Genomic DNA, 21,843 nt, shown 5'->3' with positions numbered 1-21,843 from the left:
TACGTTCCTCTTCTGAGCTCACTTCCGGGCTGAAGTTTACCTCCATTGGGGAGACACCTGGGGAGAATTAAAACTGTAAATTGCCCACCATAGGGCACTGAGAACTCCATCTTCATCCCTCGGTCTTGTATTAGCCCCCCCTTTTTCTAAGTGCTGGCACATAAGGTGCCAAGTGTTGCTCTGGGTGTTGGAGATCTAGCAGGGGATGAAACAAGGCTCCCACTCTGACAGCGCTTGTGGGTTGTGCGGAAGCCAGGGAGGCAGAGCGAAGAAAGGCAGCGTAAGATAAATTCGGATAGGTAAGGGCTGACAGGGGAGGGGTTGGTGAGATGACAACCGGGGAGGGAGGGAGGGAAGGAGGGAGGGAGATCTCTCCAGGGGTTGGTGTTTGGGTTGAGACTGAACCGGGAGAGGCGGCCTGGGCAGGAAGAGGCGTGCAGGAGCGGGAACTGCTAAGGCCAGGGTCCTGTGGGGCCTGTGTGAGGAGTCAGGAGAGGCCAGTGTTGCTGGAGCAAGGGGAACTAAAATGGGAATGAAAATGGGGAGTGGCAGGCTAAGGACAAACGAGGAAGGGCCAGGTAAGCCGTGGTCAGGAGCTTGGATTTCCTCCCAAGTGGAATGGGAAACCGTCGAAGGGTTTCAGTCGGAGAAGCAGTAAAATCTGGCTTACGTTTCCAGGGATCCTCTCATCTCCTAGGTGGAAAGTGGATTATCAAGGGGGAAGACGCATGGACCGCCAGCGTTGCTGAGGCAACAGATCTTTTTGAACATGTCTTTTTAAAGACGGGAACCTGACTGCTTTTCTCTTTCCCTTGTTAAGATTTTATGGCCAAAGCGAAGATGGAGACGAATTCAATAATTCAATCCGCCAGTTGTTTTTGGCTTTCAATACGCTAATGGACAGGCCTCTGGAGGAAGCTGTCAAGATCAAGGTCAGTGTGGTGTAGACGGGTGCCCCTTTCAGTGCTGTTGCTGAGGGTGCTCGGTGACAACACAGACTGGGCCATGGTGGGAGAGAAACAAAGTGAATCATAATTCGTGGAAAGCTAGTGAATTTTAGTATGACTAAAGAAAGCTGTTAAGGGAAAAGCCTGTGTGTTAACTTTTATGCACATTTGTGTTCTCAAATATATCCTCAAACGGCAGTTTGCCAAAGACAGACCATCCTTTGAGGGGCTCCTGGGTGGCTCAGTCGGTTAAGCGTCCGATTCTCAGTTTCGGCTCAGGTCACGATCTCATGGTTTTGTGGGTTCGAGCCCCGCGTCGGGCTCTGCACTGACAGTGCAGAGCCTGCTTGGGATTCTCTCTCCCCCTGTCTCTCTCTCCTTCCCACCTCCCTCTGCTCACGCTGTCTCTGTCTCTGTCTCTCTCAAAATACATAAATAAATAAAACTTTAAAAAAAACAAAAAGACAGACTATCCTTTTGACGTCCTGTGAATGGCTTTTGTGGCCCCTGTGAATTCAGCCCGTGGATCCTGATGTTACAGGCAACAGGTTTTTATTCTAAGTCCCCAGAAGCCAAAAGTCACCATCATATTCATTGTTATCGATTGTTTATTTATTTATTTATTTATTTAACATTTTATTTTATTTTTGAGACAGAGAGAGACAGAGGATGAACAGGGGAGAGTCAGAGAGAGAGAGGGAGACACAGAATCGGAAACAGGCTCCAGGCTCTGAGCCATCAGCCCAGAGCCTGACGCAGGGCTCGAACTCACGGATCGCGAGATCATGACCTGAGCCGAAGTCGGCCGCTTAACCGACTGAGCCACCCAGGCGTCCCCGTTATCGATTGTTTAATGTAAAATAGGCAATCTCTGAGGATTCAGATCTGAGCTTTATTATTTCTTCTTTGTTGTTTATGGTCACTTTGTGAGGGAGACGTCAAGATTTTAACTACCTCCTTAGATAGAAAAATGAGTTCCAAACAGTGCCTGTTGGTAATGAAGAAGAAAAAAAAAAAAGCCATGCCACCTGACTTTTAAGGAAAAAGACTTTAGGAGATCACATGTAGCAACATTGAGCTCTCTTCTCCAGTGCAAGATCATCCGTTTCCAGTTCCCTATGTTGAGCCAAGCCTTTTCTTCCTGGGGTTAACAAGTACATCCTGTATTCATCCTGTTTGGCAACTGAATTTGCCTTTTGGTACCTTTTTCTTACAGGGAGCAGCTCTGAAGTACCTTCCCAGCATAATTAATGACGTCAAACTTGTGTTCGATCCTGTTGAGCTCAGGTAAATAGCAAAACACATTTGTTTGTGGACTTTACCAGAGAAGCAGCTCCCCGCTTGGCTGGGGCCTGGGCTGCTCACGCGTTCTCGTATTCTTCTGACCCCTTTCGGCGCTCCGTTGCTGTGGAAGATCTAAAAGGAGACACAAAGCCTGCCCCTGGGAGAGATTTGCACTTTCTCTGGGGGAATCAAGACGCGCAGACATGAAATTAACTACAGAAGAAAGCACATAATGATACGCTTCCAGCCCCATACCTAAGCATCCCGGCTAAGTCAGATGGTGAGCGACACCGGAGCAAAGTCAGCCAGAAAAGGATTGTGCAGAAGGAGTGTTAAGGCACGTCCGCAAAGCCAGGATAGATGTGACCGCCCTCTGACAGTTTACGCGGAGGCAGCCCCGAGGCTGAGCGCTGTAGCCCTCACGGAATACAGTCTCGCCTTTACTTTCAAGGGACAGACTCTCAGGGTGTCTGGGAGAGATTTCCAGGTCAGACTCTCCATGCCCAAATCTCAGAGTAGAGGGGAACCGTGTAATGATACCTTGAGCGTGACGGAGGGAAAATACCAACCTCTGGGGTTTCTTTTGCAGCATGCTCTTCTGCAAGTTCATTCAGAGCATTCCTGACAACCAGTTAGTTCGCCAGAAACTTAACTGCATGACCAAGATAGTGGAGAGCAATCTTTTTCGGCAGTCGGGTACGTCTTCGCCAACAACTACTGCTTACCAAAACCCCAGGCTTGCTGCTGCTTCAGCCAAATTTTTTTTTTTTTTCAATGTCAATGATGTCCTTGCCAGTAGAATTTTAGGACTTAGGGACCTCCGGAGAAACCGGTTTTAAGAAGACGAGGTCAGTTCAGTATTTCCAAGAGTATCTTAAAGAACAGAATCATGCATTTTTAATTTAATTTAAATTTTTTTTTTTTTTTGAGACAGAGAGGGTGCACGCACGTGAGTGAGAGGCGGAGGGAGAGAGAGAGAGAGAGAAGCAGGGTTCAATCTCCCCAAGGTGGGGCTGGAGCTCTCCCGAAGCAGGGCTCGAACTCAAGCCACGAGACCGTGACCTAATGCTTCACCCACTGAGGCACCCAGGCGCCCCCCAGAATCATGCATTTTTTAATGAGAACAATCCAGTATTTCATTAATTAGAGCGCTTTGTCCTAAAAATGGACCCCCCCAGAAAGTTGCAGGCAAGTAGAAAGGTAGTCTTTTTAAACAAATATGTCTTCTTCGACCTGTACTTATCGTGTATTCTGGAAAGCCACGGGTCGGTAGTGCAGGGGTGTGCTGGGACCATCTGTCCCAGCTCAGGAGAGCATATTAGGTGATCTCTCTCAACTCCATGCTGTCATGTCACGTGAGGAGCTGAAAATGGACCACAGTAGAAGTATTTATACCACAGAAATCGGCAAGCACTGTGAGTTACGGGTTTGGGGGTGGGGTGGGGTGCGGTGGGGAGGGCTGTTAGTTGGGGAGCCAGATCACCAGCATACGACTGGAAAGGCAGAGGGCACGGAGGAGAGAAAACTCTCACATGGATGAAATACTCTTCATTTGGTGAGTAGAGGGAAGGCAGTGCAGCCACCGAGTTTAAATCACTGTGCTCCTGTCCCAAAGCTGAGAGGAGGAAGAGGTCCAGTAACTGGTCTTTCCCAAAACCCAAGACTTGCGAAACAGGGACAGCTGTGGGAACTACTCCCAGGTCAGGGGCTCCCAGAGGGTGAGCCCATGTTGCATGTGTTGCCTGGAGGGTCTGAGGACCCGCAGAACTCCTCAGAAATAGGGAAAGGGGAGTGGGTTATCGGTGGAAGGCCTCCTGGCCTCGCCCCGGGGCTAGTTATGTAACTTTGGCCACACGAGGAGCCTCCTGTGAGTCAGCGTCCATCTCCATGGAAGGAAGGATTTGAGCTACCTCATATCAGCAGCCCCTTTCGGCTGTGACACTTCCCGACCCTGTGGGTTTCTGCTTAGAGGTTCCAGCTGTCGCAAGGACACCGTTGGAAGTGTGCGCAAAGCTGGTGAATGCTCTTAAGTAGAAAATGTGATGTCATGAAACATCTTAACATGCCGCGCCGCCCGTGCCGCTAAGCGTGCCGAAAGGATAAATGAGATGTGAGAAGGATGGGGTGTTTTGCAAGCATGCACCGCGTGGTTCTAGTTAGAGGAAGTAATCTCACTGTTAACAGTTATTTCCGTTTGTGGCCAGGATCTCTGGCCTCATCGTAAAAATGTTTTATAGTAGTGAAGATCCCAGAAGAAAGACATCATAGAAAGATAAGCCCTTATTTTGTGAAGTGCATGCGCCTGCAAAAACATGATCCGAATGTCCTCAAAACACATGGAGAGGTACTAGTCAAGCTCACTCAGTATTTATATGAATTTTAGAGCAGATTCTCTCCATTAGGTGGAAGCTTTCGAACATTAAGTATAACTTGCTTAAGTTTTTCATTTCATACGACTCAGCATTCAACGAACAAGCTGGCATTTTTTTTTATTAAAGCTAAAGAAATTGTTGAATACTTCAAACGTTTTCGCACAGGTACCCGTGACAGGTGTAATTTTCTTGGCTTTTAAAATCAAGTCACGGGACTTGCGGAGCCTGAGTGGCTCAGTCGCTTGGGCGTCCCGGCTCTTGATTTCGGCCCAGGTCATGATCTCACGGTTGTGGGATGGAGTCCTGCGCCAGGCTCTGTGCCGAACGCGGAGCCTGCCTGGGATTCTCTCTCTCTCTCCCTCTCTCCCTGCCCCTCCCCCTCCTCAGAGCAAATAAAAAATAAAAAACATCAACAAATAAAAATCAAGTTACGGGACTGAAGTTTCATGCTGCTGCCTGCAGGGATCAAACCCCCACTGGGCGGAGCCAAGAGGTCGGGCTGCGGCTGTAGTGGGGGGAGGGGGCGGGGTCAGGGAGTTGCAGGCAAGAAGCTGGGCAGTTCAGGGGGTGCCGCCGCAGCCCGTGAGCCGCGTGCATCTTCCCTCCCAGAGTGCAGAGATGTCCTGCTGCCACTGCTGATCGACCAGCTCAGCGGCCAGTTAGATGACAACTCCAGCAAGCCCGACCATGAGGCCAGCTCGCAGCTTCTGAGCAACATCCTGGAAGTGCTGGACAGGAAGGATGTGGTGAGTTGAATCGTCACTGTCACCCGATGCACACCACAGCACAGGCTCGTCCCTTCCCTAGGGCAAGAAGGACTTCACGGCCTTCCCTATCTGAGGGCCCCACCCAGGGGGCTTAGAAGCCTGGCTACTGGGGCAGGCTGCGGCTGGTTTGGGGGTGATCGGAGAGGCTGCTGCTTGCTAGAGCCTTCTCCGCACACCGAGGTCCAGGAGAGTCCGCTTACTGCTCGCGCCAGCTGCCACTGTTTCTCCAGGCTTGTCGCCGGTGGAGATCCCCGAGGGGACTTCGAAGAACCGGACCCCTGTTCAAATGTTTTAAGGAGAAACCTCGGCCCTCCAGGAGTATTGTAGACATTCCTGAGCTTCTGAGCCATTTTCAGTTTTATGTCCTCACACTGATCCTTCCTTTTTGGGGCCTAGTGGCCACAGTGTGCTTTCTTCTCTCGCATCTCCTCTGTGACCTAGGCATCCCTACTCCCCGAAACCCTCCCCAGGCTGCATCTGCCTGGATTTACCATGTTCTAGAGATAGCACAGCCCATAGCCCAGCCATGGCCTCCTCTAAGAGGCTGCAGAAGTTAGCAGAGTGTGCTCGGTTGAGCACAAACCTTACTCACCACCCCCCGCGATGGCCACGTGGCGCCAGTGTTCCTATAGAGCAGGGAAGACGCTCTTGGCTCTGCTGAAGCCCGTCCTCTTACCAATATCTTTAGGTTCGGTTCTGCTAAAGGAATTGAAGAACACTCTGTCCCTTTTCCCGTAGCTGAATTCTTAGTTCGCCTTTCAAAGTCAACCCCAGGATGGCCACGGGCACGCCTGCATTTCTGCTCATTCACGCCGCAGCCACAGAGGTCCTGGACGACGCCCTTGCCTTCTCTGCCTAACCCCACCCTCAACCCACCTCGCTGTTTGTACTATTTATCTGATACTAATTATAGGTCACGCTCCTCCTCCTTTGTTCTTAAATGTGTTTCTAGAAACCACATAAAACACAATAGGTTTCCCCAAGGAATTTTGTGATTGGGTATTGGATTCCTAACCAGGGATTTTATAACACATAAATAATGTGACCAACCGTATCATGATAATAATATTTTCAAAAAGTAACTTTTATGACTCAGTCATCAAAATACTGAAATGAAGCCCAAAGCTGTAGTTGGCAACAGTGAGTGTACTAGGGGCTTTGGTTTAGGCAGAGCTCCAGTGTTCTAGAAGTGTATCTATATGATCCAGAGTTGATTGGAAACATGGGAATCAGGCTGCTTCTTTTCTGGTTTCAGCGTCAGCACATGTAGTTTTCTCTTTTTCTTTTTCTTTTTCTTTTTCTTTTTCTTTTTTTTCTTTGTGTGTGAGAGAGAGAGACAGAGTATGAGCCAGGGAGGGGCAGAGAAAGAGGGGGAGACAGAATCTCAAGCAGGCTCCCAAGTTCTGAGCTGTCAGCACAGAACCCAATGCAGGGCTTGAACTCATGCACTGTGAGATCATGACCTGAGCTGAAGCCTGGCTGACACTTAACCAACGGAACCACCCAGGTGCCCCGCACGTGTAGCTCTTTATCTTTAGGCAAATCGGCAGGCATGTCAATTTCCTGTTCCATCACATGTAGGGATGGTTCCAGATGACCTCTTAGACCTCTCGATCTCTTCCACTTCTAACCCAGTTTTTTGTTTGTTTGTTTTTGTTGTTTTGGGGTTTTTTGGGGTTTTTTGTTTGTTTGTTTTTTAGAGTTTATTTATTTACTTTGAGAGAGAGAGAGAGAGCAAGCGTGAGAGGGGCAGAAGGAGAGGGAGAGAGAGAATCTCAAGCAGGCTCCACACTCTGTGTGCGGGGCTCAATCCCCTTCAGATCATGACCTGAGCTGAAATCAAGAGTCGGTTGCTTAACCAAGTGAGCGACCCAGGTACCCCTTGTTTTGTTTTTTTAATACAGTATCTTTACCTACCTTCTTATCATGTAGAAGGACTCTTTGGAAATGACTTGAATATATTTACATCTTGTGCTGATTTAATTGACTTGAAAAAAAAATTTTTTTTTTTGGTCTTCCTGATAAGGTTCCCTGTAATGAGGAAAAGTGTTCGCAATTATTGATCTTAGAGTTCTGTTAAAGTAGTAAATTCAATCGTGGTTTTTTTTTTTTGGTGACGATGATATGGTTTTATCCCCCACCATCGTTTATACACGTTTGTACGTAATTGTACAAACATGTACAAACTAACTGTATCTGTCTTCCTATACCTTCTCGTCTCCTCAGTTAATTCCAGGCTCTAATTACTGACATGTATTCCTCTGCCTTTTTTTTTTTAGTCATCCAGGATTCCTCTTGTCCCGAAGCTAGATCTGCAAACTGTCCATATGCTTCAAAGTCCAGCTGTAGTAACACCCCATGCGGTTTTCCCGGGGCAGCCCTGCCCAGAGTCCCCCTCTCCACTACATCCCTTCATGCCCTCCTTACATCTTGTGTAAAGCCCTGCAGTTGTGATTCAGGTCACAGGCACGTCTTAAACAGCTCCCGTGCTCTGGGCACTGTGATGGATGTAAGTAAACGTGCAGCAGTGAACGAGAGAAGCGAGTAGCCGGCCCTCGCGGAGCTGACCTTCTACGTGTTTATTTATTTGTGTTATTTTACAAGGATTCCATGTGATCGGCAGTTGAGCAGAGCGGACCTTCTGCGAGGATCCGGACGTTTTGCTCATTTATCTTTAAGCCCCAGCTCTCCTGATCAGAGAACGTCCGATTCCTTTTCCGACCTCCACCCGCGGCTGGCACGGGACTCAACACACCGAGCTGGGTCTGCGGTGTGGTCTCGTTACATAAATAGAGGAGAAAGCGGTTTCAAGAGAGAGGGAGGTTTTCCGGATCGTTTTCATTCAAAGAAACGGGAAGCAAGTGAATACATAATACAAACAAAGAAGCAGAGAAGGGAGGTATGAAAGGGACGCTAGGATTCCTTGGTATTTTAATAAAACTACCTATCGCAGTGATTTGGCTATTTGAAGCAATAGCTGGGAGTTTCGGAATATCTATCACGAGGATAAAGGCTCTGTAAAGACAAGCTGAATATTGCTAAGGTAGAGCCGAATGAGTAGAACATCAAATCACAAAAAAAGAAGAAAGGAAAAGTAAGAACACGTGTCTGTGAGGTGCTGTTTGCTGTGCCCACCAGCCCACCTAACGCCCGTAAGGGATCTGTTCTTTTTTTTCTTCCGTGCGAGAACACGGAAGTTCAGCAAAGGTAAATGATTGCCCAGAGTCACATGTGACAGAATCAAAGTATTGAGTCCCTGGGTGGGTCTACTCCTTCTGCCAAAGCACCACAGACGGGGGCTCGACCAACAGACATTTATTTCTCATGGTTCTGGAGATGGCAAGTCCAAAGTCGGGGGGCCGGTGCGGTAGGGTTCCTGGGGAGCCCCCCCCCCCCACCGGCGTGAAAACAGCTCCTTGCTCTCTGTCCTCACACAGCCTTTCTTCAGTGTGTGTGTGGAGAGAGAAAAAACAATCTGTCTGGTGTCTCTCCTTACAAGATCAGGGCCATGCCTTCCGGTCATACTTGCCTCCCCAAAGCCCATGTCTACGTACCATCACATGAGGGTTTAGAGCACCAGCATATGACTTTTGTGGGTTGTTTAAATTATTTAAAAAAAAAATTTTTTTTTTAAGTAATCTCTGTGCCCAACATGAGGCTTGAACTCATGACCCTGAGATCAAGAGTCACATGCTCTATTGACTGAGCCGGCCAGGCACCCCCAGCATATGGCTTTTTTGTTTTGTTTCGTTTTAATAAAGTATTTATTTATTTGGGGGGGAGAGAAAGGACAGAGAGAGGAAGAGAGAGAATCCCATGCAGCCTCCGCACTGTCCGCGCAGAGCCTGATGCAGGGCTTAAACTCACAAACTGTAGATCACGACCTGAGCCAAAATCGAGAGTCAGACACTTAATCAACTGAGCCAGCCAGGCGCCCCAACCCTAGCGTATGACTTCTGAACACAAACATTCGGTCAATAGCAGTCTCCTTGACTTGAATTTCTTAGTGTTTTTCCTCCTACACAGAAGGTGGCAAGAACTTTGAATTTTTGCCTTTTACTTCCCATGCATGTGCCTCGTTGTCCTGGGCCACCCGATGTGCTCAGTGTCAGGACTGAGATCTCATGCCAGGGGTTTTCCGCCCCGAACCACGTGGAGTTGGTAGCCCCCTTGATCTTAGAGTGCGCGGACGATCTGTGCTGTTGGCGGGGGGGGGGGCGTCCTTCCCCTGCCTCCCGAGGCTCATCTTTGAAATGTTACACCCGATCATTTTCAACGGATTCCTGAGTAGCAGTGTCCTTATCATCCTGTGAGATTCTTTTTCCCTTTTCGAACAAGAGATTACTTTGCAGGGAAGAGGCGGAATGAGATTTAAAGAGAAAACTCACTTGTCCAAGGTTCTTTCCGGGAGAAGTGAAGCTCAGTCGGAAGAAGTTGGTGTCGATTCCCGTGTTTCCCCCTCAGGGTCCCACGGCGATGCACGTCCAGCTGATCATGGAACGGCTGCTGAGAAGGATCAACAGGACCGTGATCGGGATGAGCCGCCAGTCTCCGCAGATCGTGAGTGTCGCTACAGGGGACCCACCACTGCTGCCGCTTCTCAGTGTCCCACCTGCCCTTCGGGGATCTTCCGGACCAGTGTCTTGGGGCCGGATTCCCACAGACCCCTCTCACGGGTCACAGGCTGTGCCTGCATGCCGTGTGCCCTGAGGAAACTGGGGGCGGGGGGGCTCTAGAACCTCACAGCCCTCCCCGTCAGGTGACCTTGTTTCTAACCGCCAGCGGATCTTGATTGCAACACTGATTTTTCTCGAGGGAAAATGATCCAGCAGGGGTGGGGGGAGAAGGGAGGGTAATGGGGGGAGCATTGTTGGCGACCTTGTAAACCCGACAGTGCAGGTCCCTTCTAGAGGAACGATGCTCATATCAGCGATGAGACAGAGCCTGTTGCAATACGTTCCAGCAGATACTGAATCAGTGAACACCCTGGGTAGGCAAACTCAGCCCCCATTTGAGCTCATACTCTTTGAATATTTGTTTAATATTTCATTTAAGGAAAACCTAAACCTTGGTGAGCAGGCGATGAAGGGTGTTGGTGGCTGCGTTCAGTGCTTCCTCTGTTATCGCAAGTAGTTGTGTTCTAATTCTCAGTATGTGATGTGCACGCGCCGTCTGGATCGACCCTTATTGGAGTGATAATAGTAACACTATTTAGTACTTCCCGCTGTAGTGATAATTAATAGAAGTGGTAATTAGCTGGGTTTTTTTTTTCAAGTTTTTAACATTTATTTATTTTTGACCCAGTGAGTGGGGGAGGGGCAGAGAGAGAGAGGGAGGCACAGAATCCGAAGCAGGCTCCAGGCTCCGAGCTGTCAGCACAGAGCGGAACATGGGGCTCGAACTCACGACCAGTGAGATCACGACCTGAGCTGAAGTCAGACGCTTCACCGACGGAGCCACCCAGGTGCCACTTCAGCTAGTTTTTGTTGTTTTTTTTGTTTTGTTTTTTGTTTTTTAACCTGCCAGAAGTTATTTTAAGCACTTCACGTGTCACTGAAACCTCACACACCTCCTACAGGGTGGTTCTATCATTAGTTCCATTTTTCAAGTCAGGAAACATTGCAGAGAGAGCTTAAGAAACCTGCCTGAGGAGCTCCTGGGTGGCTAAGTCGGTTGAATGTCCAGCCCTTGATATAGGCTCAGGTCATGATCTCTCGGTTTCATGAGTTTGAGCCCTGCCCCGGGTTCTTCACTGGCAGTGCGGACACTGCTGGGATTCTCTCTCTCCCCCCCTCACTCTCTGCCCCTCCCCGCTTGCCCTGTCCCTGTCTCTCTCAAAATCGATAAATACACTTAAAAAACGTATAAGATTTTCCTGAGAAGGGAAAATTTGAACAAAGACTTGGAGGGGGGGGGGTGGGTAGTGTGAAGGTGTGGGGAGGGGCCTTTCAGGCAGAAGCAGTGGCCAAGGCAGAAACCTTAAGATGTCCTTTGTAAGCTTCAGCTTTGGCGACAGAGCTGGTCCAAATAGGGATACAGAGACGTGCCTGCTAAGATTAAGATTCAAGGCGATCCGAAACAGGATCCAGGTCTTGCACTAAGGTATTAATCGGTAATTAATTAAGGATCCAGGTTTTGCACTAAGGTATTAATTGGTAATTAATTGTTCTTGCCATGCCATTGCTGCCACATATGTGAAGAACATATAAAGAAAGGCAGTTTGATAACTGTGTTGTTCATCTCTTCCGCTCTTGCTATTTCTAGGAAACCCGGGAACCTTCACAAAGTTTTAACAGAAGTTACAAACAACTTCTTAAACTAACCGGTTTCAGAATAAGCATAATATTCAGCGGCCTTTCTTATAACAATGGTACCTATTGAGGGATTATAAAGGAAATATCTCATTTAATTTAGTCGCAAAAATATGAGAGTGAAAATAAAACCAGATGGGGCGCCTGGCTGGCTCAGTCAGGAGAGTATACAACTCTGCATCTCGGGACCATGAGTTTGAGCCCCACGCCGTATGAATAAATAAGTAAAAACTTTTTAAAAAGTAAATAAATACAAGACACACATAAATGAAGAGCCACATAGAAGTAAGAGTGGAGGGGACTGCGCTGTCACATTTGAAAACATAATGCTACAATAAAAATAGTGTTGGACTCATGGAATAGAGTACATACACCAACAGAACAAAACTGAGAGCATTTAAAAGGAGACTTCAGATTATATGACAATTCTATTATTTTAATAAGGAAAGTGGAGATTTTTTTTGACCATGAATTCAAAGTTTTTTGTTTTTTATTTATTTTTTTAAATTTTTTAAATTATTTATTTATTTTCTCAATATATGAAATTTATTGTCAAATCGGTTTCCGTACAACACCCAGGGCTCATCCCAAAAGGTGCCCTCCTCAATACCCATCACCCACCCTCCCCTCCCTCCCACCCCCCATCAACCCTCAGTTTGTTCTCCATTTTTAAGAGTCTCTTATGCTTCGGCTCTCTCCCACTCTAACCTCTTTTTTTTTTTTTCCTTCCCTTCCCCCATGGGTTTCTGTTACGTTTCTCAGGATCCACATAAGAGTGAAACCATATGGTATCTGTCTTCCTCTGTATGGCTTATTTCACTTAGCATCACACTCTCCTGTTCCATCCACATTGCTGCAAAGGGCCATATTTCATTCTTCCTCATTGCCACGTAGTACTCCATTGTGTATATAAACCACAATTTCTTTATCCATTCATCAGTGGATGGACATTTAGGCTCTTTCCATAATTTGGCTATTGTCGAGAGTGCTGCTATAAACATGGGGGTACAAGTGCCCCTATGCATCAGCACTCCTGTATCCCTTGGGTAAATTCCTAGCAGTGTTATTGCTGGGTCATAGGGTAGATCTATTTTTAATTTTTTTGAGGAACCTCCACACTGTTTTCCAGAGTGGCTGCACCAATTTGCATTCCCACCAACAGTGCAAGAGGGTTCCCGTTTCTAGGAAAGTGGAGATTTTTAATAAATGTTACTTGGAAAATCTGTGAACAACGTGGAAAAAAATTTGATTTTATTTCATGGTGTAACCAAAATCAACATCAGATGGAATGAAAGGTCAGTGTAAAAAAAAGTAAACACTAAAGCAGCTAGAAGAAAACATAAATTAGTCTATACTTTAAAAAATTATAGTATGGGGCCCCTGGGTGGCTCAGTCGGTTGAGTCTCCGACTTCGGCTCAAGTCATGATCTCACGGCTGGTGAGTTCGAGCCCCACGTCGGGCTCTGTGCTGACAGCTCAAGCCTGGAGCCTGCTTCAGAGTCTGTGTCTCCCTCTCTCTCTCTGCCCCTCCCCCACTAGTGCTCTGTCTCTCTCTGTCCTTCAAAAATGAACAAATGTTAAAAAAAAAAAATTAAATATATAAATTGACAAAAATATTAAGCTATTCAGTCCCTTTCTCCCTAGCATGTCCCTAATCACACGTGCATAACATGCCAGAAGTTAACTGAAAGATTCTGGAGCTGGAAAGACAGGGCGCATTCATTTCCCTCTCTGCTCATCCACTCTCAGTTTTACGATCTCGTTTTCCTCCTTGCATCCCTCCACAGTCAGATTTGTGCCATTTCACACATTTCTGAATGGACTACAACTCTCTCTGTCTCAAAAAGCAACCCCGGGTCCCCAGGTTGTTTGTATTGTAACTCGTCATCTAGCTGAGACCTTAGAGTCAGCGTCCATCGACCTACAGGTGTCTCTACAAGCCATACTAGTAAAGGGATGAGTAAAGCCCTCCACATTCCTTAACTGAAACCTGGAAGGAGATCATTTTCAGCCGCAACAGCAAAGCGTGTGCCTTGTAGACCGTCAGGGCGCCGAATGTTGCCGGTTTGGTAGGGTCCCTGTTTTCCGGTAACTGGGTGGCGAAAACCAAAGTAGGTGCGCACGGGTCTTGTTTTGCCAGTCGGTGGCCTAAGGCTTCTGGATTTGTGTTTCTTCTCTCCTTCCAGGGGGGTTTTGTGGCCTGTATGATTGCGATTCTGCAGCAAATGGACGACAGCCACTACAGCCACTATATCAGCACTTTCAAAACCAGACAAGACATCATTGTAAGTTGTCTTCCCCGGGGCCTGGTAACTTTAAGACTTCTTATATTCGGCGCACGCACACCCGGACGATAACCCACACTGAGCGTGTGATTCCCTTCCCCCCTACCTCCAGTGCTGCGTGTCTGTCCACGGCGATGACAGAAAGGAAAGGGTGGATTCTTGGATTCTCACTTTCTGTCTGTGATAGGTTCTGGAGACCACAAAACATGTCCCAGGAAGCCCTCACTCAGCCTCCCAAGTCTCTTGGATTTGGAGAGAACCCTTATCTAGAAACATATACAAGATCCTTTTTGCTCTCAGAAGAGAGGAGTACCTCATCTTCAGGGACAGCGGTCACGCCCTGGGAAGGATTCTAGGAGGCAAAGACGTGCACAGCACTGTGTCTGTGATGTGCCTGCTGCCATCATTTCCAGGACTTGCTGGAAAGGGAGACAAGAAGAGGGAATACTTGCCCCTTAGAATGTCCACAAGGTATCCTAAGCTGAAAACATTCCATTCTCTTTTGTTTTCAGCGAGAAAACCGTTCTCGCGATGACTGTTTAGCAGGCCGCCGAAGGTGGCTGCTTCCCCAGGATCCTTCCCTGGAGGCAATTGTTAGTGGCCGTTCAAACATCCCTGAACGTGTCGCCTTAATCTTGTACAGCGGTGGGCTGGACACGGCGGGGTCAGTAACCCAGTGTCCCTTTGCCCACGTCCTTGCGGCGGCCAGTCTCTGACGATCAGTGCTGTAGTCTAGGCTCTACATTGTCTACTCTCTGTCTCTGTTATACTCGTAGTACGTGGTCCGTGCACCCAACGATATCTAGCTCTTTCTCGGCCAATCGACTTCCTTCCTGTGAGGCCCGCACGATGGAAAACCACACAAGGAACTGCACAGAAAGTGCGGTGCGGTAGCAGGAGTAGTAGATTCAGGGATAAACTATGTCACTTAATCTGGAGGCTTCCATGAGCCTCCTCTTAGGCCATACTCTGCCAGGCAGCCCATAGCGTACAGGGGCCCATAGCGTTAGGCAGGTGCGGCTGCAGAGACCAACTGCGAGGGAGTTAGGACGAGAGGAGAGCAGGGGAACGATGGAGGCAGATGGTGTAGTGGGTTTAAGAACACAGGCTTTAGGGGCGCCTGGGTGGCTCAGTCGGTCAAGTGTCCAACTTCGGCTCAGGTCACGATCCCACGGTTCGTGAGTTCGAGCCCCGCGTCGGGTTCTGTGCCGACAGCTCGGAGCCCGGAGCCTGCCCCGGATTCTGTGTCTCCCTCTCTCTCTCTCTGCCCCTCTCCCGCTCCCGCTCGGTCTCTCCATCTCTCAAAAATAAACAAACGTGAAAAAAAACAAAAACGAAAAACAACACAGGCTTTAGAGCATCCAAATCTGGGTTTGAATTCTGGCTATTTTACTTCCTTCTATGAAATTTTGGGCCAGCTATTAAATGTCCCTAAAGCTCGGTTTCTTCATCCGTAAAGCTAGTACCTGTGTCGAGGGTTAATGTAAAGGAGCACTGATTGAGTCCACACCTGGGAATTACCTAGCTTTGTGCTTGGCAGGTAGTTAATGACTATGAGGACTAGCTATAATAGTGACTTTATTATTATTATTGTCATGTAAGATAAAGTTGACATAAAAATAGTTTAGTGACGCTAAAAATCTCCCTCAGAAAGCAGGTAGAACAAGGGAAGTTCTAGTAAATTCAGGCTGTTGACAATTTGGTTCTATTAAGTAGGCCAAAGAACAGGTTTGCCTTGTGTTTTCTAGAACAACGGTTAGCTCTTCCCTCTGTGTCGTGTAACTAAAAGAGGATTCTTATCCCCATGAGAAAACTATAGCCATCAGGGGTAAGCCTGCAAGGGACAGCTAGGGCCTTTTGATGTCCAAGGGACTCTCCTTTCCCTTCCTCCTGCTACCTTCTGAGGAAATCACTTGGAAGAGTTTGGAAAATGGGAGATAAAGTGAGATCTGGGATAATCTATGAATTGTCTTTATTATATTATACTGTCACTGTTTACAATTAATTTAGATTACCAAGAGTTGAATGGAGAATCGGCATCGGAAGTGGGTAACTGGGGACATCTTGGGTGGCTCAGTTGGTTGAGCATCCAATGATCTTTCAGTCACAAGATCGAGCCCACATCCAGCTCCCCGCTGAGCGTGGAGCCTGCTTAAGATTCTCTCTGTCTCTGTCTCTCTCTCTCTCTCTCTCTCTTTCTCTCTTTCTCTCCCTTCCTCCCCCTCCTTCTCGCCCTCCTTCCCTCCGCCCCACCTCCCCTGTGTGCGCTCTCTCTCTCTCTGAAATGAAAAATTAAAATAAAAAAATTTTTTTTAAGATTTATTTATTTTTTTTTTTAAATTTTTTTTTTCAACGTTTATTTATTTTTGGGACAGAGAGAGACAGAGCATGAACAGGGGAGGGGCAGAGAGAGAGGGAGACACAGAATGGGAAACAGGCTCCAGGCTCTGAGCCATCAGCCCAGAGCCCGACGCGGGGCTCGAACTCACAGACCGCGAGATCGTGACCTGGCTGAAGTCGGACGCTTAACCGACTGCGCCACCCAGGCGCCCCAAGATTTATTTATTTTTGAAAGAGCATAAGTGGGGAAGAGGCACAGAGAGGTGGGCAAGGGTGGGGGGCGGGGTGGGGGAGAGAAGATCCAAAGCTGCGCCGACAGCGGCAAGCCCAATGTGGGGCTCAGACTCACAAACTATGAGATCGTGACCTGAGCCGAAGTTGAATACTCAACCGACTGAGCCACCCAAGTACCCGTAAAAAATTTTTGTTTTATAAGAAGTGGATGACTGGCATTTAAACTTAATCCTTTCTTCACACACCATGAATTCATACTGATTTGAGAGAAAGAGTTAATAGACTAGTTAATGCGTTGTGGGTATGATGAAGAGGAGCACCTGGGTGGCTCAGTCGGTTGAGCGTCCGACTTCGGCTCAGGTCATGATCTCACAGTTCATGAGTTCGAGCCCTGCATCGGGCTCTGTGCTGACCGCTCGGAGCCTGGAGCCTGCTTCGGATTCTGTGTCTCCCTCTCTGTCTGTCTCCACACCTCGCCCACTCACACTCTGTCTCTCTCTCTCTCAAAATAAATAAACATTAAAAAAAAATTTTTTAAATGTATGATGAATTTGAAAACTCAGGAAATATATCTATGATTTGAGAACCGAGGATAGAAAAGTTTGACTCTCCGTTGAGCCAAAGGAAGGTTCAAGGATAGCCCAGACCTCAGAGCCAGAACCTTTCCCCCTCCTGTGCTGTGTGGCCAGAAGTTAGCCACCCTGCCCACCGTCCCGGAGGAACATCCTTACAAGTGGAGGCCAGGCCGCCTGCTTCCCACCACTGCGTGCGTCCTGCTGCGTGATGTAACTCAGAAGATACAACTGTGCGGTTGGCGCCGGAGGAATTGGCCCGGATTCTCATCTCAGGAATCCGAGTGGAAAATATCTAAATTTAACCAACTAGTAAATACAAAGCTTGCAAAACTTTTTAGCTTTGAATTTTAGCTCCAGTCGTTCTATTCCTAAGCTGAGTTTTGCTCCCAGCACCCCCCCCCCCGCCCCCCGCCTTTGAGTAGAAGAGCTCTTTTTCAGACATCGTGCTCTGTGTTCTTTTGTTATTAGTTATTACCATCATTGCAGGGCGTGGCTGCCATCTCTTTTTAAGGGCCCTTTAGGACCCTTCCCCCCAAGCTACCCATGGGAACATTCCTGGAATAGGAAGAATCCTGACTTTGCTTTTTATTTATAGCGGTTTTGTTCTGTTCTAATAATAATAAAGGAGGATTGGACTCAAGAGTTATCAGCAGTCTCACCATTGTTGGTAAATTCATTCTAAGTGCAGTAGATCTGTTCCATCGACGCTTGGCAGGAGAGGACTAAGGCATTATGGATCTAAAGTTGGGGCCCAAAACCCCAAGCTCTCTTCCCCGCTCTCCCGCTTCCTAGTTTCTACGGCCTTAAGTCTTTCACTTTTTTCACAGGCCTCAGTTTTATCAGTTATAAAGTGTGGACAACTGTTTTGTCCTTGTCAGATCCCTAAAAACCTTATTAAAAAGGTAGGCTGTGGGGCGCCTGGGTGGCGCAGTCGGTTAAGCGTCCGACTTCAACCAGGTCACGATCTCACGGTCCGTGAGTTCGAGCCCCGCGTCAGGCTCTGGGCTGATGGCTCGGAGCCTGGAGCCTGTTTCCGATTCTGTGTCTCCCTCTCTCTCTGCCCCTCCCCCGTTCATGCTCTGTCTCTCTCTGTCCCAAAAATAAATAAACGTTGAAAAAAAAAAATTAAAAAAAAAAAAAAAGGTAGGCTGTAATTTCGGGCTAGGGCCATTGTGTTCTGATGGGGAGCTCCCTCCAGTCACTTTTTCCACAACTGCTCCTTTGTTCTCTGCAGGATTTCCTCATGGAAACTTTTATCATGTTCAAGGATCTGATTGGAAAGAATGTCTACGCCAAAGACTGGATGGTCATGAATATGACACAGAGCAGGTAAGACAGCCCCAGGGCAGGGCATGAGTCATTTGACTCTGAATTGCTTGGCTTTCTTGACCAGGTATGGGCCCTCCCATAGAGTGCTATTAAATCTCTGCGGCCCATCCATGCTCTGTAGAGCAAGAAGCCTCCTGTTTCTGGATTGCCGATTCTTTGCTCACTTCTCACCTGAGGCTCTCTGCTCAGGTGTGGTCCCCTCATTGCCCAACTCCTGTCATCCTCGGCTCTCCCCCGGTGGCCCTTGGTGGCTCTGCACCGCCCTCATCATCATGACATTCAGGGCCTCTGCAGCCTGGTCTGCCCTGCTTTTCTAGCCTTGTCTTCCACGATTTCCCTCGGTAGCACAACCTGCGCTCCAACCGAACTGGCCTCTCTCTGGTCCCCAAACATGTGCTGTGCTTTCCGTTGGGCGGCTGCTTCCACCTCCAGCGCCTTCCGCGTGACCTTTGGCTGTCAACCTGCCACCCGTTCCTCCAGGTCCTTCTCAAATGCCATCTCCAAAGGAAACCTTTCCAACCTGGATGTCGCGTCCTCTTCCTTTTGATTTCCCCGTAACTCTGTGACACCCCCTCCACAGAATTTTCCGTGTTCTCTGTTGGGTCATGGTTCGGTTCACAGGTCTCAGGTGACCCCCACCAAGTGGCAAACTTCTTAAGACCAGAAACCCTCTCTTTCAAGGCAGACCTTAAGCCAGTGCTTTCCAGTTGTTGGACCACGATGGAATGGAAGCAAAAAAACTGCATATATATATTTTTTTTTCCATAGTTTCAGAATTTTATTTATATATATATGTATAATAAGATTTCAGAATTATATATTATACATATAATATTAAGATTTCAGAATTTTTTTAAAGAACTAAATAAAGTAAATCATTCTAAGAGCTGTTAACTCTTAGAAAAACCCTTCCCAGCTATGTACAGATGAAAGAAAAAAAATCGCATCAGTATCACCAGACTTGGAAAGACAGGTGTCACAGTAGAATGCAAGAGCCCTATCTGAGGCTCAGGAGACCTGGTTAGTCATCTCAGCTCTACCCCTAAGTGGCTACATTGTGGAGCAGCCCCCAGTGGATCTCGTAGACCATTCTAGAAACTGAACAGTGCCGTCTCCAGACTGCTCTGTCGTCGGTTTCTGATGACCTCAATAGATGTAAAGGTCTTATGCTGCGGAGCCCAAGTTTGGTTTGCTTTGGTTTTTAACATAGATGGGAAATGTTTTAAAGACAGAAAGGTGCTTTCTTTATCTGGTGTTTTCTCCCTCAGGGTTTTCCTTCGTGCTATAAATCAGTTTACTGAGGTTCTCACAAAGTTCTTCATGGATCAAACAAGCTTTGAACTTCAGGTAAGCATGGCTACTCACATCATTATTCCTCAAATTCTCAGCCACAGCAAGAGAACGGTTGCATTTTGGAAAACGTCACTTCAAATTTTATCATTTTCTTACTGTTTTTTTTTTTTAAATCTTACAATTTTTTTTTTACTTTTTAAAATATTTATTTTTGAGAGAAAAAGAGGGAGAGACAGAACACAAGTCGGGGAGAGGCAGAGAGAGAGAGAGAGAGAGAGACACAGAATCTGAAGCAGGCTCCAGGCTCTGAGCTGTCAGCACAGAGCCCGACACGGGGCTCGAACTCTTGAACTGTGAGATCATGACCTGAGCTGAAGTGGGACACTTCACCGACTGAGCCACCCAGGCGCCCCTATCATTTCCAGATGCAAACAGTTTTCTTGTTTTTCTCTCCTTTCCCTAAAGCGCACATTCCTGTCACTCCGTCCTTCAGACAGTCGAGTCGAGTTTTTTTCTTCTTTCCGTAAAACTAATACAGGTTAAAAAGAAAAAAAAAAAGTAACGGCAGAAAACATAGCAAAGCAAAAAAAAAGAACATTGAAAGACAAATAGCCCTACCTTCCGTTGTTAACATAACACAAATACATGCATACTCGTGCTTGCAGCTAGGCACACAGATATTTCTCTGCCTACAAGTGATTTGGTTTCTAAGGAGAGGTTTCTATACGTGCTTGTTTGAAAATCCAAAGTGAGAGGTGCCTGGGTGGCTCAGTCGGTTGAGCGGCCGACTTCAGCTCAGGTCACAATCTCGCGGTCCGTGAGTTCGAGCCCCGCGTCGGGCTCTGGGCTGATGGCTCGGAACCTGGAGCCTGCTTTTGATTCTGTGTCTCCCTCTCTCTCTGACCCTTCCCCGTTCATACTCTGTCTCTCTCTGTCTCAAAAATAAACTAAGAAAAAAAAAAAAATCCAAAGTGATAGCAAATCAGGTGCCCGTGAGCTTCATCGTCATTCATTTATTCATTCATTCATTCGTCCAACAAATGTTAGACGGCACAGGGTGCCATTTTAGGCCCTGATGAAGCCAGACAAGTTCCCTGCTCTCATTCCAGCAAACGTTTTGTTGGTGATACGCTTTTGCTGTGTCATGGGGCTTCGTTTATAACTGTGAGACTTTAAAAGTGGAGACTCATAAGAAGAGAAAGTTATATGTGCATTTACGTATACGTGGATGTGTGTGTGTGTGTGTGTGTGTGTGTGTGTGTCTGTGCCAAAATGGAACACATATATTTGCTAAACATAATATATATATATATGTATGTGTGTATATATATACATGTATATATACACATACATATCTATATAGATAGATAGATATATAGATATATCTATATATAGATATATATATAGATAGATATCTATCTATATAGATATGTATGTGTATATATACATGTATATATACATATATATGTATGTATATATAGATATCTATATATATGTATGTGTATATATACATGTATATATACATATATATATATATGTATGTATATCTATCTATCTATCTATCTATCTATCTATCTATATACACACCAAAATGGAATCAAGCTATGCAATTCTTTGGCAACCTGTTAATGTAATTATTTTTCTCTCGTCTTTTCAATGATATTAAACACTTCCACCGTATTTTTAATGGCTGAATACAGTCCGCGGCATGGCCGGGCCATGATTTATTTAACCAGATTCTTCTTAGGAACATTTAGACTGCTTCCGTCTTCTGCTATTTAAATAAAACAGTGAGGGCCTTCCTTGCTTTAAATATTTTTAAATACCCGTCACTATTTTGCCAGGATAAAGTCCTAAAGTATTTACTATTTCAGAAGTTTGGCAGAATTTTAAGGCTTTTGATACACGTTGCCAAACCGCTTACTATAAATAGGTGCATTTACTGGCAGCTGTTTTCCTTTATCTCAGGAGTAAAGACCAATATGATAGTCTGGATTTTTTTTTTAAAAAAGCTTAATATTACTATTAAGTGTTAAAACTTTTCAGGGTTGAATAAATGAAACCCGAGAAAGAAAAAGGAGCCTTGTGGGTTTTATTTTGTTTTTC

The 21,843-nt window shown here is 46.7% G+C and overlaps 1 protein-coding gene across 1 annotated transcript in view; it reads left to right on the top strand.

Moving 5' to 3' along the window:
* Positions 1-21,843, top strand: part of DOCK5 (dedicator of cytokinesis 5) — a 224,910-nt gene that overhangs the window by 147,227 nt on the left and 55,840 nt on the right. Inside the window, exons 23-30 of the mRNA XM_043561393.1 lie at positions 821-932; positions 2,164-2,234; positions 2,821-2,927; positions 5,213-5,349; positions 9,835-9,930; positions 13,868-13,966; positions 18,350-18,444; positions 19,713-19,791. Coding sequence (XP_043417328.1) covers positions 821-932; positions 2,164-2,234; positions 2,821-2,927; positions 5,213-5,349; positions 9,835-9,930; positions 13,868-13,966; positions 18,350-18,444; positions 19,713-19,791 — 796 coding nt within the window. The remainder of the gene's footprint in view (positions 1-820; positions 933-2,163; positions 2,235-2,820; positions 2,928-5,212; positions 5,350-9,834; positions 9,931-13,867; positions 13,967-18,349; positions 18,445-19,712; positions 19,792-21,843) is intronic.

This window comes from Prionailurus bengalensis, chromosome B1 (assembly GCF_016509475.1).
Source record: "Prionailurus bengalensis isolate Pbe53 chromosome B1, Fcat_Pben_1.1_paternal_pri, whole genome shotgun sequence".
NCBI lineage: Eukaryota > Metazoa > Chordata > Mammalia > Carnivora > Felidae > Prionailurus > Prionailurus bengalensis.
This window is presented reverse-complemented; position numbering and strand designations above follow the sequence as displayed.